At 39.6% G+C, this 14,084-nt stretch overlaps 1 protein-coding gene across 2 annotated transcripts; it reads left to right on the forward strand.

The window, feature by feature from the left end:
• The first annotated feature begins 7,711 nt into the window (after window positions 1-7,711).
• On the forward strand, window positions 7,712-12,891 carry LOC101166820 (zinc finger protein 346). 2 transcript variants are annotated; one of them, XM_004076766.4, is made up of 7 exons: window positions 7,712-7,831; window positions 9,357-9,460; window positions 9,867-9,956; window positions 10,250-10,397; window positions 10,479-10,694; window positions 11,679-11,778; window positions 11,881-12,891. In XM_004076766.4, the coding sequence occupies exons 1-7, from the start codon at window positions 7,777-7,779 to the stop codon at window positions 12,488-12,490; spliced, it is 1,323 nt and encodes a 440-aa protein (XP_004076814.1). In that variant the 5' UTR covers window positions 7,712-7,776; the 3' UTR covers window positions 12,491-12,891. The 2 variants fall into 2 exon arrangements, with proteins under 2 accessions (XP_004076814.1, XP_011482189.1); XM_011483887.3 differs by lacking the exon at window positions 7,712-7,831 and adding an exon at window positions 8,894-9,007.
• The last annotated feature ends 1,193 nt before the right edge of the window (window positions 12,892-14,084 follow it).

Below are 14,084 nucleotides of genomic sequence, written 5' to 3' on the forward strand. Positions count from 1 at the left end.
CACAATATATTTTGAATGAATGAGTCTTTTGTGACATTTCTAAGCAATGCAAACTTATTTGACATAAAAATACACTTTTGGGAATGGAAAAGACGTTTCTATCATACATTGTTTAGCAGAGAGCAGTATTTTTTTTTACTGGTGATGTCTTATGAACATGTCCCACAATAGTTACCATTTATTTACATTCTAAAGGGGACAAAAAAAACCACATGTATCTATGCTTTTCCCCATAAAATCCTTATTACTATTTTCAATTTAAAGAAATAACCACCTGTGTATGTAAAAGAGAGAATTATAGACCTATTTTATATTGGTTAAATTTGTTTCCCTAAAATTTGGATGACTATTTTTAAGTAAAAAGTATCTTTATCTCATCTTAAGAATACCCACTTGTCCAAATTCAATGAGGATGGACTACTCATTTAGTTATCCTTTAAAAACTGATGGTTTTCTTCAATTCTCGCCCTACATTATGTTTTTAACATGTTCACACACAGAAAGTTTTTTGAATTCTTAAAAAAAGTGTAAATTGTTACCACATAAGTATGTAAGCTATATGATCTTTTGTGAGTGTTACATGTTTATTATTGTAGGATATGGGAAGCATTCAAGCATCTTAACTCAGTGAGAAAATGACAAAATACCACGTTGACTTGATTTATTCATATCACAAAGAACACAGGTTTCAGTGACAGATAATTTCTTTTCTATCCCGTCTCTGCTGATCCTCACAGCATCTCCTCATCAGCTCATTCATCTCCTGCTCCAGCTCTTCCTGAAGACCTTTGACCCGCCTCACTTCAGTTAGCTGTTGGAACCTGATCTTGTTCTTCACTTCACCTCTTCTCTTCTGGATGAGACGGATCATCTCAGTGAAGATCATCTCACTGTCCTCCACGGTGTGATCCACAGGTTCATTGGTGGCCTCCACCTGCCGTTGAAGCAGATTCACCTTCATGTTTCTGTCCTAGATTCTCTGCATGATTTGTTGGTGATTCTCCTCCAGCTCTCTCTGCTGCTCAGGGCTTTCTGCTGCAGATGAGACGGTGTTATGTTCTTCCACAGATCAGAGAGAACAGATTCTGATCAGTGCGACAGAACCTCTTCATCACCTCGTCATGACTGGAGCAGATGTTCTCCTGGGGGTTCTTGGAAGGTTCCACCAGCTTATGTTTCTTAAGTGCAGCAACATCCAAATGAGGCTGGAGGTGTTCCTCACAGGAAAGAGTAAGGCAGGTCAGACAGGACTTCAGGGCGTGTCGTTTTTTCCAGTGCAGACGTTGCAGGCCACATCTTCTGCTCCAGCATCGTGATGTTCAGCAGCTTTATTTCTGCAACATTTTTCAGACACAAAAACAAGTCTCAAACAAATATATTATGAGGGAGATGGAAAAGCCACATAGTTCTTAGCTTATAAGTTGGACAATCAGATAGTTGAAATATCTATTTCCTCCAGACAAACCATTCAATACCATCACCAAAGAATGTCAAAGTAAAAGAGGAAGATTTCTTTTAGTAAGACCCTGCCACTTTGTTCTCCTCAGAACAAGGACAGAACTTTAGAAAAGAAAACATCCACAAAGACATTCATGCAACAATAAATCCCATCAGGTGAGAAGGGAAGAGCAGGAAAGCTGCAGGATCAGATGTCATCTGCCCCCAGCTGCTCAGGAACTTTTCTGACCATCTCTGTGATGTACTCACATGTACCCTATAGTACCAAAAGTATTCGCTCACCTGCCTTGACTCACATGAACTGAAGTACCGTCCCATCCTTAACCCATAGAGTTCAAAACGATGTGGCTCCACCTTCTGCAGATATTACAGCTTCAACTCTTGTGGGAATGATGTCCACAAGGTTGACTAGGAATTTCTGACCATTCTTCCACACTGATGTTGGTGGAGAAGGCCTGGCTCTCAGTCTCTGCTCTAATTCATCCCAAAGGTGTTCTATGGGGTTCAGGTCAGGATTCTGTGCAGGTCAGTCAAGTTCCTCCACACCAGACTCTGTCCTCCATGTCTTCATGGACCTTGTTGGAAGAGGAAGAGATCCAGTCCAAACTGCAGCACGTGGCAGATGGTGGAAGATTCTTAGAGGCAGAAACACACATCATGACAGTGACAATGAAAAACACAAATGTCCTCAAAATATCATTTTCTATCAATAAAAAGAGAACAGCAGCAGAGTGTACCTGTCCTCTGGAGCTGGAACAATGTTTGCTGAGGATGGTACTGATCTGTGGGTCCTGGATGGAGCTGAACTCAACTGTGTAGCGTCTGGCCCAGCTGTTCAAATTCCACATCGTCACTCTGGAAAAGTCGACTCTGTGAGAATCCAGCGGCTACAGGTTCATGTGCTTCATCAGATGTTGACTGGAAAAGACAAACACATTTTTCAAATACACGTAATTCAGGTCCGTTTTTCTTTCACTCCTGCTCAAAAACACGACAAGAATGTTAGAATTACTTTTGGTATTTAAAACAAGCCCAAAAATTACTTTGAACCTTGCTGCATGTACATTTACATACTTTTAGGAAGCCTCTTAACAAACAGAACTAATAAAAGTTAAGTTTGATTTTTGATTCAGGAAAAATCTATTTTGTTAAAGCCAGTGTTCAATCAGTCTTAGTTTTACATCACAAAAACTAAGAACAAATGTAACATTTAGCAACCATACAAAGGAAGTTTCCTCTGATCAGTCAGCTCAGACTCAGCCGTGTGGTTGACGAAGAGCTCAGCAGACACATAAAACGATTTCAAGTCAATATGTACAGTTTGGAGGTCATAAGTCTGATCTTATGAATATTATTTGTGGACTCCCACAAGGCTCAATTGTAGGACCTAAACTTTTTATTTTATATATAAATGATATTTGTGATATTTCTAAGTTGTTACAGTTTGTTTTATTTGCTGATGATACTAACTTTTTTTGTTCTGGGGATAATCTGAAAACCTTAGCTAAAAGAATTGAAATGGAAATGATAAAACTCAAAATGTGGTTTGACTACAATAAACTAACTTTGAATTTAACAAAAACAAAGTTTATGGTATTTGGTAATAAAAACAGAACAGAAGTGACTTTGTCCATTGACAACATAAATATAGAACAGGTGTCTGAATTTAAATTTTTAGGAGTTATGTTGGACGACAAATTAACATGGAAATCTCATATATTTTATGTAAAAAATAAAGTAGCCAAGAGTCTTTATGTTCTGAACAAATCTAAATATGTTTTACCATGTCATATTATGCACATGTTATATTGCTCTTTGGTTTTACCTTATTTTACATATCGTATTGAAGTGTGGGGAAATACATATGAAACTAATATAAGGCCCTTAATTCTACTACAGAAGAGAGCTATTCGAATTATTCACAAAGCTAATTTTAGAGATCACACAAATGAACTTTTTATTAAGTCAGGCTTATTAAAACTTAAAAATTTATTTGAATTGCAGACCTTATTAGTTATGTTTAAAGCCAGAAACAGAGATTTACCAGAAGACCTACAAAAGCTTTTTATTTTTACCACAGGAGATGAAAATCATAGGAGAAAATTTGATTTCAAACAACAGATTGCTCGAACAACATTAAAGCAAAAGTGTTTGTCTGATATAGCAGGGGTAAAAATGTGGAATTCCCAGGAGAATCAGTTAAAAAGTTGTCAAAATATTATTCAATTTAAACGGATGTATAAAGCTAAACAAATTAGTTTGTACAAACTTGACTGTTGAATGGAATTTTTGGAATGTATGTATTAAATGAATGGAATGTATTTACTGTGTAGTGGAACTGTACATTGTGAAATCTGAGCACAGGTGATGGTGTGAGAAATGTAAATGTAATGTTTAAAAGGGAGCAGATAATTATAAGAATTGTGTTGTTCAATTCTGCTCCCTTCCAATCATGAAAATGTTCAATATGTAAGAGAAACATGTAAACATTTGAACATCAATTTTCATGAAAGGAACAAATAAATAAATGAAATGAAAATGAATGAATGAAGTCAGGGAAATATGAGGGAATGTTCAGCTTCTTCAAACCTTTAGTTTGTTGCAGCAAACGTTTGGACATGTGAGCAGGATCCAGCTTCATGTCCTGACTAGCAGACAGCAAAGAGCTGCCCTGAGACCGTTCACTGCAGTCAGACCAGCATCCCTCACTGTCTCTGCCGTCCAACACAGCAGCTCCCGCCGCCCCTCTGAGACCACCAGTCTGCTGGCTTTAACGCTCACATCTGCAGACGTGGAGCCCCGCCTTCTCCGTTTCAGAGACCCCCACCTGCCCTGATCCACACGCTTCAACGTCATCAACCCCTCCTGCCAGGCATGCATCGCCGTCACCCACCAAACCCCCAGACACACCCGAATCCCAATACTCTGAGGGCTCCCCCCCCCCCCCCCCCATCCACACAAACAGTGGTGGAAGCCTGACCACCATCAAACACGCCACTGATGGAGATGAAGCGTGTTCACCTGCTCAACCCTCTCCACAAACAAAACAACGGCTCCGTTCATTCTGGCTGCAGATTTAATCCAAGCATGACTGATAACTTCCCCCACAGCCGCCTCCTCCACGCTGTGCAGGGCGCCGCCACCTGTTTTAATGGCGTGTTTCCTGTTAAGTGACAGCCATGGCGCCACCAGCTCCACACCCACCACAACAACAAACTCACAGAAATCTCCAAAAACACCATAAACCCATTATACATGAACCAAAAATGAATTAAAACATCAATTAAAAAGTGTACATAGGAACACTTTGGTGGGATATGTAAACTGCATGATGCACAATATTGAGTACAGGCTTCAGCCATTTACCTTCACATGGAATGCAGTCTTCAGTGTTCCTTTCATTGTTCCCCTTCATCTTCCTCCAAGTGTGACATCACCATCACATGCCTCCATCTCCTCATCAAGCTGAACCACTGACACATGCTCCTTAAAAAACTACTTCCATTGTCTTTGGATTACTTAACAGCTGTCATTTGATGGTGAAAATTGCTCAGCATCCATAACCATTGGAGTTTCTAGAGACAGAATGCCAGTCATTGCAGGTCTCACCGGTGGAGACCCAGGCCACAGTCCCAAGGCTTCCATCTGTGTTTTCATCCAGATCCTCTGCTGTGGAGAGCAGTTCCAGCTGCTAACATCTTGGTCATAGCATGGAAGTGGTGGAGCAGCAGGCGTTGGCTGAAAGTGAGCAGGAGGAGGAGGAGCTGCAGACTGAGCTGAGGTTCTTCCAACCACTGCTGCAAAAATAACATGAGTTGTTGTTAAATAAACAACATTATCACAAAGTCTAAATGAATAGCTGCAGCAGAGTAAAGCTGACAAATGATCCTCAACACTCACCTGCATGTGTAGCAGCAGGACAGCTGGACCTCTCAGGCTGGTCTGGATTCAGATCAACAGAAATATCCATCACTAATGCCCAAATCATTTACAGTTCTTTGTCAGTAATTGTGCAAAACACTCAAAACCATGAAAGAAAACATGCTCAATTGAACAGGTGTGGTAGGAAAATCAATAAATTAACTATTAGTTTTATTTTTTTATCTTTTGATTGACCAGGAAAGGTACCATTATGATGTAATAATCCATTTGTAACCACTTTACTCTGACGTGTTAAGACATGTACTTTTGTTGTAATTCTGCATTTTAAGACTAGCTTCTTTCAATCACTTTCATGAGAAACCCATGCAAATAAAATATTTCTGAATTTACCCTCAACGACGAACAATAAATACCTTCAGCATCACAAAAGCAATCACACAAAACACCTCCATTAGAAAACAACGTGGCCAACCAGCAAACAAGGGAAAGGAAAAGGTGATCCTGTTTTACGACAGAACCATCAGGTACCAGCGGCAGCGGGGGCGGCAGCAGCAGCAGCTAGACCTGTACTCAGTGAACCTGCAAGAAAATAAAGCAAACATATGAATATGCATCTATTTGAACAGTCACATTTAAAAGTGCTTAGTGTAAAGAAAGGACTGATCTAAGACCAACATGTAGTCTAATATCAGTTTTTCAACTACTAGTACTACTATTCTGCATACAGAAACATAATCAACATGTGATGCACGTTGGTGCTGCTCACTTGGCTGGGTTGGGATTGTTGGTAAACACGTTGGGCCTGTCATCTTCTTCACTACGTATACCTGCTCTTTAGGAAAAGAAAACAGGTTGGAATCAGAAGTAGTAATTAACACTCAGTGTGTACTTGTGTGTGATTTAGTTTTACCTTAAAGGGAGGAGTTTGGATGGAGAGACAGAAAGCATCATTCTCTCCAACTCTTCATCATCCTCCATCTCTAAAGAGATGATAAATTGGGGCGACAGTGGCTCAGGTGGTTGAGCGGGTCGTCCAATGATCGAAGGGTTGGCGGTTCGATCCCCGCTCCCTCCAGCCAAAATGTCGTTGTGTCCTTGGGCAAGACACCTCACCCTCCTTGCCTCCAGTGTGGCTCCACTGGTGTGTGGATGTGTATGAATGATCCCGGTGATGGTCAGAGGGGCCGTAGGCGCGAAATGGCAGCCACGCCTCTGTCAGTCTGCCCCAGGGCAGCTGTGGCTACAACCATAGCTTACCATCACCAAGTATGAATGAGGAGTGAATGAATAATGGACACAATGTAAGCGCTTTGGGTGTCTTGAAAAGCGCAGATAAATCCAATCCATTATTATTATTATTATTATTAAAGAAGACACTGAAAAGATGGGAAACATCATTTCTACCATGTTTCCTAACGTCAGCATGAACGTCTAGTCTGCCACAGACCTGGAGGACTAGAAGAAGGTTTAGGAAGAGCAGGTTCTGAGCCTCTTTCTTCTTCAGGTACTGCTGGAGCAGGAACATTTTGCTGCCTGAAACCTGAGGGATTCCTGAGGATAAATGATGCATATCCATCTTCTCTTTTCTGGATAATGAAATACTGTCACCCCTGTCATGCATAATAAAAATAACATAGAAAATGTAATGTAACCCCTGTTCACCTCACTACATTTGGTTAAATGAATAAGGTTTTGAAAACACACTTAACTGGACAAAGTGAGTTTCTAGTTTGAACACGTTCCTCTCATCCCAGCTGTTACCCTCACCGTTGGAGTTTCAGTCCTCATGTTCAACAATGACGGGAAGAGAAATGTTTTCAAATTATAGACTTTGTCCTGTTTTTTATTTTTATTTTTTTACTTACATGAGACTTTAACTTGTTGTGCTCTTGTGTTTTAAAAGCGATCGGATCTAATCTGTCCTGTAAAATCCTTACTACTAAGAGACGATGTGGAAACAGCGCCACCAAGATCTTGCTAGTGGTGAAAAAGTGTATTACATCTAAGAACTACCATAGAGAATGAATAGGAAAAGTTAAGAGAGTTATTTAAGCTGAACTATTATCGCCAAAACGCGCTACAATGCGGAAACTATAATATACACAATTAGTAAATAATAACAGACACAATCCGTGTTTATGTGCTATGTATGTCATCTGACAGTATATATCAAAGATCATAAATCGACTGATATTCTGCACATCATCGTTTCATATTTACCATACGTCCTTAAGGATCTTTTTCTTTCATACTGATATATCAGCTGTTTCTGTAAAGAGTGTCACTACATCATTGGCCGTCAAAAAGTCTTAAATCACAGATCTTACACTAATAAAATTCAGGCCCGCGTGCTCTGATGCTCTGCAGCCTTCTTGGGAATGTAAACATCGCGCATGCGCAAGCTACGGACAGCGGTGCTGGTTGTAGGTGATAATCATGGCGGAGCTAGACAGCGACAATTTTCTTTGCTTGTCTCCGGAGATTGTGAAAGGTTAGTCCTAGTTCTTTTCTATAATTTCGAGTAACAGTTTACTGGTTAAGTCGTCGGTGTGTTTATTTGTAAGCTAGCCAGTTGGAACCATCTGAGCTAATGTTGACGTTAGCTTCCTGAAGCCAAACATTAGCCGACGCTCCAGCCAGGATGATGGCTAACGTGCTAAGCTAAGCTAGCCGCAGTGGATCCAAGGTCGATGACAGGGAGTCTGCATCCGCTGACTGACGGGCTCTGGTCCGTGGAGAAAAGTGACCAGACTGTCGTCAACTGAGACAGTATTGAACTCAGAAGCAATTTTGGAGACACACCTAGCTTGAACTTCCAGCCTGTAAAAATTCCCTCGGTCCATCGTGTCACTGACTGTCCTGAATCAATGTCCCACATCTGAGAAAGTGAGATGCTCAGATCTTGGAAGAGCTCCATTAAAAATTAAATAAAGTTGAATCAAAATCATTTGTATGCTGATATACTTTATTTCAAGTTTTTTCCCCCTCTTCATGCTGATAATAAGATAATTTTGTTGCCATTACAAATATAACAAGTGGAAACAAAAATGTGCTTTCTGATGAGTGCATCCTTCATTCATTAAAAACAAAGAATGTTCAACAAATAAAAGTGTTAAAATGATTTAAACATGAAAACATTTATCTATAAAACATCCAGCAATCACACAGAATCAATGCAAGTTTCCCAAACATCCAACAGCATAGTTCCAGCAGCTTCCAGCAGCTGCAGATGGGAAATTTCAACATCATTTCTACCTATTATTTAAAACACCTATTTTTTTAAAGTTATCTTTTGATCTATGTCCTTGTTTAGCCTTACATGCATCAAAAGAAAAATTAAAATTCATTTTCCTGTTGTGTTCTGTTAAAATCTCTCTTAATCTTAAGTGAAATGTTTATAATCAAACAGATCTGGATTCAGGATAGACATTTGACAGTTAAGGGCGAGGTTACAGTTAGTGTAATGGTGGTAACGGAACCACATTATAGGGTTAAAATACCATCAGTTAAATGTGTGCAAATAACATCAGCCTTTGGAAAAATATCTTTTATTTTTTGTTTTATTTACTGCATTTCTTGCTGTCTCAGCAGAATCTTTGGATTAAATTACTGCAGAGAGGGAACTGCTGATGCGTTGGGCATAGTTTGGGTATTGCTTTATATTGAGGTAAAACGTTTAAATGAATACAAACAGATGCTTTTAGTATTATCTACAGATGTTTCGTATTAAAACAAAAGAAAACCGAATGCACTACAAAAATATTTTTTCTTTTCTTTTTGACAAAGGACTCGTCTTTGAATAATTTTGTTTTAGAACATTTAAGACCATTCTGATGTTTAAACAAACAAAAAGTTTATCTCATTAATTAAAAGAAGTCTTCCTTTTATATGTTGTGCAGTAATTTATAATCTTTTGCTTTTAAAAGAACGGATTGGACTTTATTGTCACTGCAGCTTCTTACGCTGGTTAGTGATAGACTAACATAGACTTGAAATGTTTTCTTTTTCCTCTGCAGCGCATAAGGCCATCCTGCAAAATGAAGACCTGTTTTCTCCCTCCTTCTGTAAAGTCTGCAGTGCTGTCCTACATTCCAACAAGCAGAGGTGGAGCCATTATATGGTCAGTGCTCCGCTCTTCCTCTGCAGCTCGGTTCTGTAGCTCATTGGCGCCATTTCCAACTTCAAGCTATTATTATACGAGAGAACTTGGAAATCGTTTCATTCCTGGCCATAAGAAAATTGAAAAAAAGTTACATTTAGGACATATGTAAAATAAAAGTGCCAATTTGCTAGTGAATAGAATTTGATTAATAGAAAAAAATAGTTTATTTTAACATTTCAGCTTAAATTTTGGCTTAAATTTTTATTTTACTTTATAAACGTTATATCTTAAATCTATGTTTTCACTTTATGACATCAATAGAGCAACATTAATGATTTAATATGAATATACAGCCTTTATGACTGTATATTTTCATTTTTCATTCTTGTATCCTTGTTTTCATTTTGTGTATTTCCACTTTCAGGGCAGAAAACACGCCAACAAAGTGCGGCAGTATACCTCCCTGCAGAACGAGAAAGAGCTCCTCCATAAGAAGCAGAAAACATCCGAGTCTGTGAGTAAAATACAAACCCAATACTAACAAATCAAATACAGGACTTAGATTTTTTTTTGCAATCTTCTTCATTTCTGTCAGTGAGAATGCCCCCCCCCCCCAAAACAAAAACAAAAAAACCATCACTTTAAAACCAAATGAGAAAGATTTGTAAGATTTGATGAAGGACCAGGATTTTCAGGACGTTTGCAAACTTTGGTTTTAAATTTGTCTTTTTAAAATCAATTTATGGCGTGAAGGCTTCCTCCAGATCCGCTCATGTTGCTGTAAATATTGATGTTCTTTGTCGGCAGGATGAGAGCAATGGCGACTTGGACAGAACGAAGGCCTGTCAGTTATGTAACACTATCTTCACCTCTAAAGCTGTGGCCGAGTCTCACTATCAGGGCAAATTTCACGCCAAGAGGCTGAAAATGGAAATGACCGACGTCCAGCCCGCAGGTGAGTGCTTTCCTTTTGGTTCACCCGCAGCCTCCATCTCTTCCAGAGAAACTTCAGGTTTTCTATACGTTCTTGTTTCAGGCAGAGCCTCCACGGCAGAGGAACCAAAGGAAAAACCCGGAGGGGTTATAGCTACCGTGAAGACGAAGGACGACAACCCAGAACGCTTTTGCTCCATCTGCGACGCCAGCTTCAACAACCCGCTCATGGCAGAGCAGCACTACGTGGGCAGAAAGCATAAGAAACGAATGACCCGGGTCAAACTGATGGAGACGTACGGCTTCTCCTCCGCACAAGGTCAGAACTAGGACGGGTTTCCCTCTGGGGCAGTGGTCTCCAACCTTTGTCTGGCCAGTTTAATGTCAGACAGTATTTTCATTGACTGTCTGTAAAAGGCTAAAGTTTTCCTCCAGTTTCCATCAACTTTCTTCCTCTGTAAAATATCTATAGCTGGTTTAAGCTAATTTGGTCTGCTAGTTGTTGTGTAGGAACCATTAAATTGTGAGACAGAGTTCCCCTTTAACGCATAACTGCTGGATTCAAACTTCAGCTTTTTTCCACTTCAAAGGTGCGACGGATAAATAAAGATCACTGAAACAGTTTTTTCTAAATATAATCATAAACGTGAATCCACCACTTGAGCAACTTTATTAGCGTCCTTGTAACATCAGACAGCCGCTGGCTGAATATTCTGCATTATTATGTTGTGTGGAGCATTTAAATCCATATTTGGAGTAAAGACTCCTGTTTGTTTGTTTTTTTGTTAAATGCAGATTTCTTTTGGTTTGAAGTCAAAGACTCTTCTTCTGTTTCCTTTCCTGCAAAAGGACATTTTCCAAATAAGTTTGTTTTAGGTCAACTTTGCTCGGGGTTTTTACTTTAAGAAAGCAGCACATGGATTTTCGAGACTTGGTTGAGCGATATGACATGCGATAAGGAGGAGTCGGATGTGGTGGATAGAATTCAGTCGTTTTCCAATATAATACTTCGTACAGAATCAGATTATAAGTAAAATGGATCAAATTTAGGTCGAGTTTTTTTTCTTCTGGGCCATGGAACCAGCTTCCCTGTGGACCGGAAGGAATCACATGAACTATTTATATCAGTAATGTAGCTGATTCTGTTTTCAACACAGAAACATTTCAAATTTGTAAAATGGAAAAAAAAGGTTGATAACTAATTAGTACAATGAGGTTAAGTAGTAAAAAATATAACTTGATTGTCCGCCCAAAATTGCCCTCAGTTGTATTTCTAAAACTTCTGTGGTTTTTGTGTCTGCAGCTCCCACATTGCTGAGCTTCAAGTGCGTCCTCTGCAACATCGAGGTCAACTCTATTAGTCAGTACCAGTCCCACCTGAGCGGTGCTAAACATAGAAACCAGTAAGTCTGAACTCAGGTCAAATCCGACTGAATAAAACTTTGCAGTTTGAACGTTTACCGTTTAATAATTCAACTTTAAAAATAAAAAAAATTGACTTTCAGAATGAAGAAATCGGGTGTGAAGAACACAACAGAAAACCAACAGTCAGCAGAAGAAATGCAGGGAGGCAGCAAGCCCAGAGACGACCAGAAGACACCTGCAGACGACGAGTACACACCTGCAGACGACGAGTACACACCTGCAGAGTACACACCTGCAGACGACGAGTACACACCTGCAGACGACGAGTACACACCTGCAGACGACGAGTACACACCTGCAGACGACGAGTACACACCTGCTGACGACAAGTGCACACCTGCAGACGACGAGTACACACCTGCAGACGACAAGTACACACCTGCGGATGACCACAACACAACTGCAGATGACCAGTACAAACCTGCTGGTGACCAGTACTCTTTTGCAGTCGACCGGTACACACCTGCGGACGACCGGTACACACCTGCGGACGACCATTACACACTTGGGGACGACAAATACACAGCTGCTGGTGGCCAGTACACTTCTACAGTAGACCGGTACACACCTGCGGATGACCAGTATTGTTCTGACGAAGACCAGTTCTCTCTTGAAGATGAACAATCTGCAGCTCCATACCAGTACACCCCAGAAAACGGCGAGTTCTCCGAGCTGCAGCAGTACACCTGACACTGGACTTCAGGAGAAACGCCGCAAACAGTCAACAAGCATCCCCCTTTACCGCACTATGGAACCCCAGCAGACCTTCTGTCCTGCAGTTTATCTCCTTCTCCTTTTATTTCTGTGCAACCATCAGAAGTAAACTTCAGAGTGGATTCTGGAAAACAGTCATGGTGTTTCATTTTTCTCACTTTGAGGTTGTTCCAGACTGACCGGAGCAGAGCTCTTTGACAGATGTCCACTGGAATTTCATCTTCATCCGTTTCTGTCCATCGCTTTAATAAAACATGAGAGGATTTTTAAAAAGTAACTGCTCTTGTCAGAATGCACGTCTCATGCTTAGTGCTTGCAGATGCTGTCAATGTGAATCAAAAATACAAAATAATAAAACATGGGATTGTTGGAAAAAACGAGTTGAAGACTTTATGACCTTCTCCGAATGAACACAACAGCCAATGCTTGAACCTTTAAGCAAATGCTGGGAAATGTCGATATGTTTTTTGTCCAGTTTTGGATCCCATAAATGACTGGAAAGGAGAGAACCCTGGTGGTCAGAGTTAGGATTGTATGAATAGGGTTTCACAGCAACAAAGAATGGAAATGAATTGAAAGAAAAGAGCTTTTGTAGAAGTGCAGCTTGATCTGGGTCTCATCTCAGTCCGTCACCGCGGCTGACTGTTTATAATTTAGGATTGTTTTCAGGCTGCTACTGTTCTCCTGGGCTAACAGATGTCTGCTCCTTCATGTATCTGCTGTACTGGTGGAGGAAGGTCCAGATCTTCCTGCAAAGGAAGACTGATGAGATCAGGTAATTAACAGAAACGTAGTAAAGGATTTATCATTTTTACTGTAACAAACTTTAGGTAAATGTATCATTTGAAGAATGTCTGAATTATCTTTCTAACACTTTTTAAACTGAATTTAGTGAGTGTGATGCCTCATCCAGGCTCATTGTTTTACAATCATCTGGTACAACATTTGAAGTTTTTTCATGTTTGGGATTTTTATGCCACAAAATACCAAAACAGATGAAAAGACAAAGAAGGAGAACTGAAATATAAGAGGCTTTTTGGGAGGGGGATCTGAAAGTTCATCATTAGTTCACCTTTGAGATGTTTTCTAAACTGCAGCTCATGCTGACTCAGCAATATCTGTCAAACTAAAAAGTCACTTTCTCATAAAGAAATCTGAAATGACTGAATATTATAACTCTGCCTGTTTTATTTAAGAAGGTGCTGTTTCTGCATTTATACCTGATGTACTTCATGATTTTAACATTTTCTAAATAGGTTCAATACAGAAACGGTGCAAATGTGAGACAATGTTTTCAATTTTCCTTTTTTCACTCATTCACAAAAGATTATCTGGAGAGTAAAATGTTAAAATATAACATAATTGGGACAATTTTTTTTCATCAAATTAATCTCTATTTAAGAAATGCAAAACTGATTTAATAAATCCTTTTTTTGTCTAAAATTGAATTATTTACATTCTATAAGACAAAAACAGCAAAATAAATAGGGTTTAAATGAGAATTTAATAACTGAATGGATAAATGTTTGAGTCACATGGAATCTAAACTCATAAGAACCCATGACATAAG

This window comes from Oryzias latipes, chromosome 14 (genome assembly GCF_002234675.1).
Source record: "Oryzias latipes chromosome 14, ASM223467v1".
NCBI classification, from domain to species: domain Eukaryota; kingdom Metazoa; phylum Chordata; class Actinopteri; order Beloniformes; family Adrianichthyidae; genus Oryzias; species Oryzias latipes.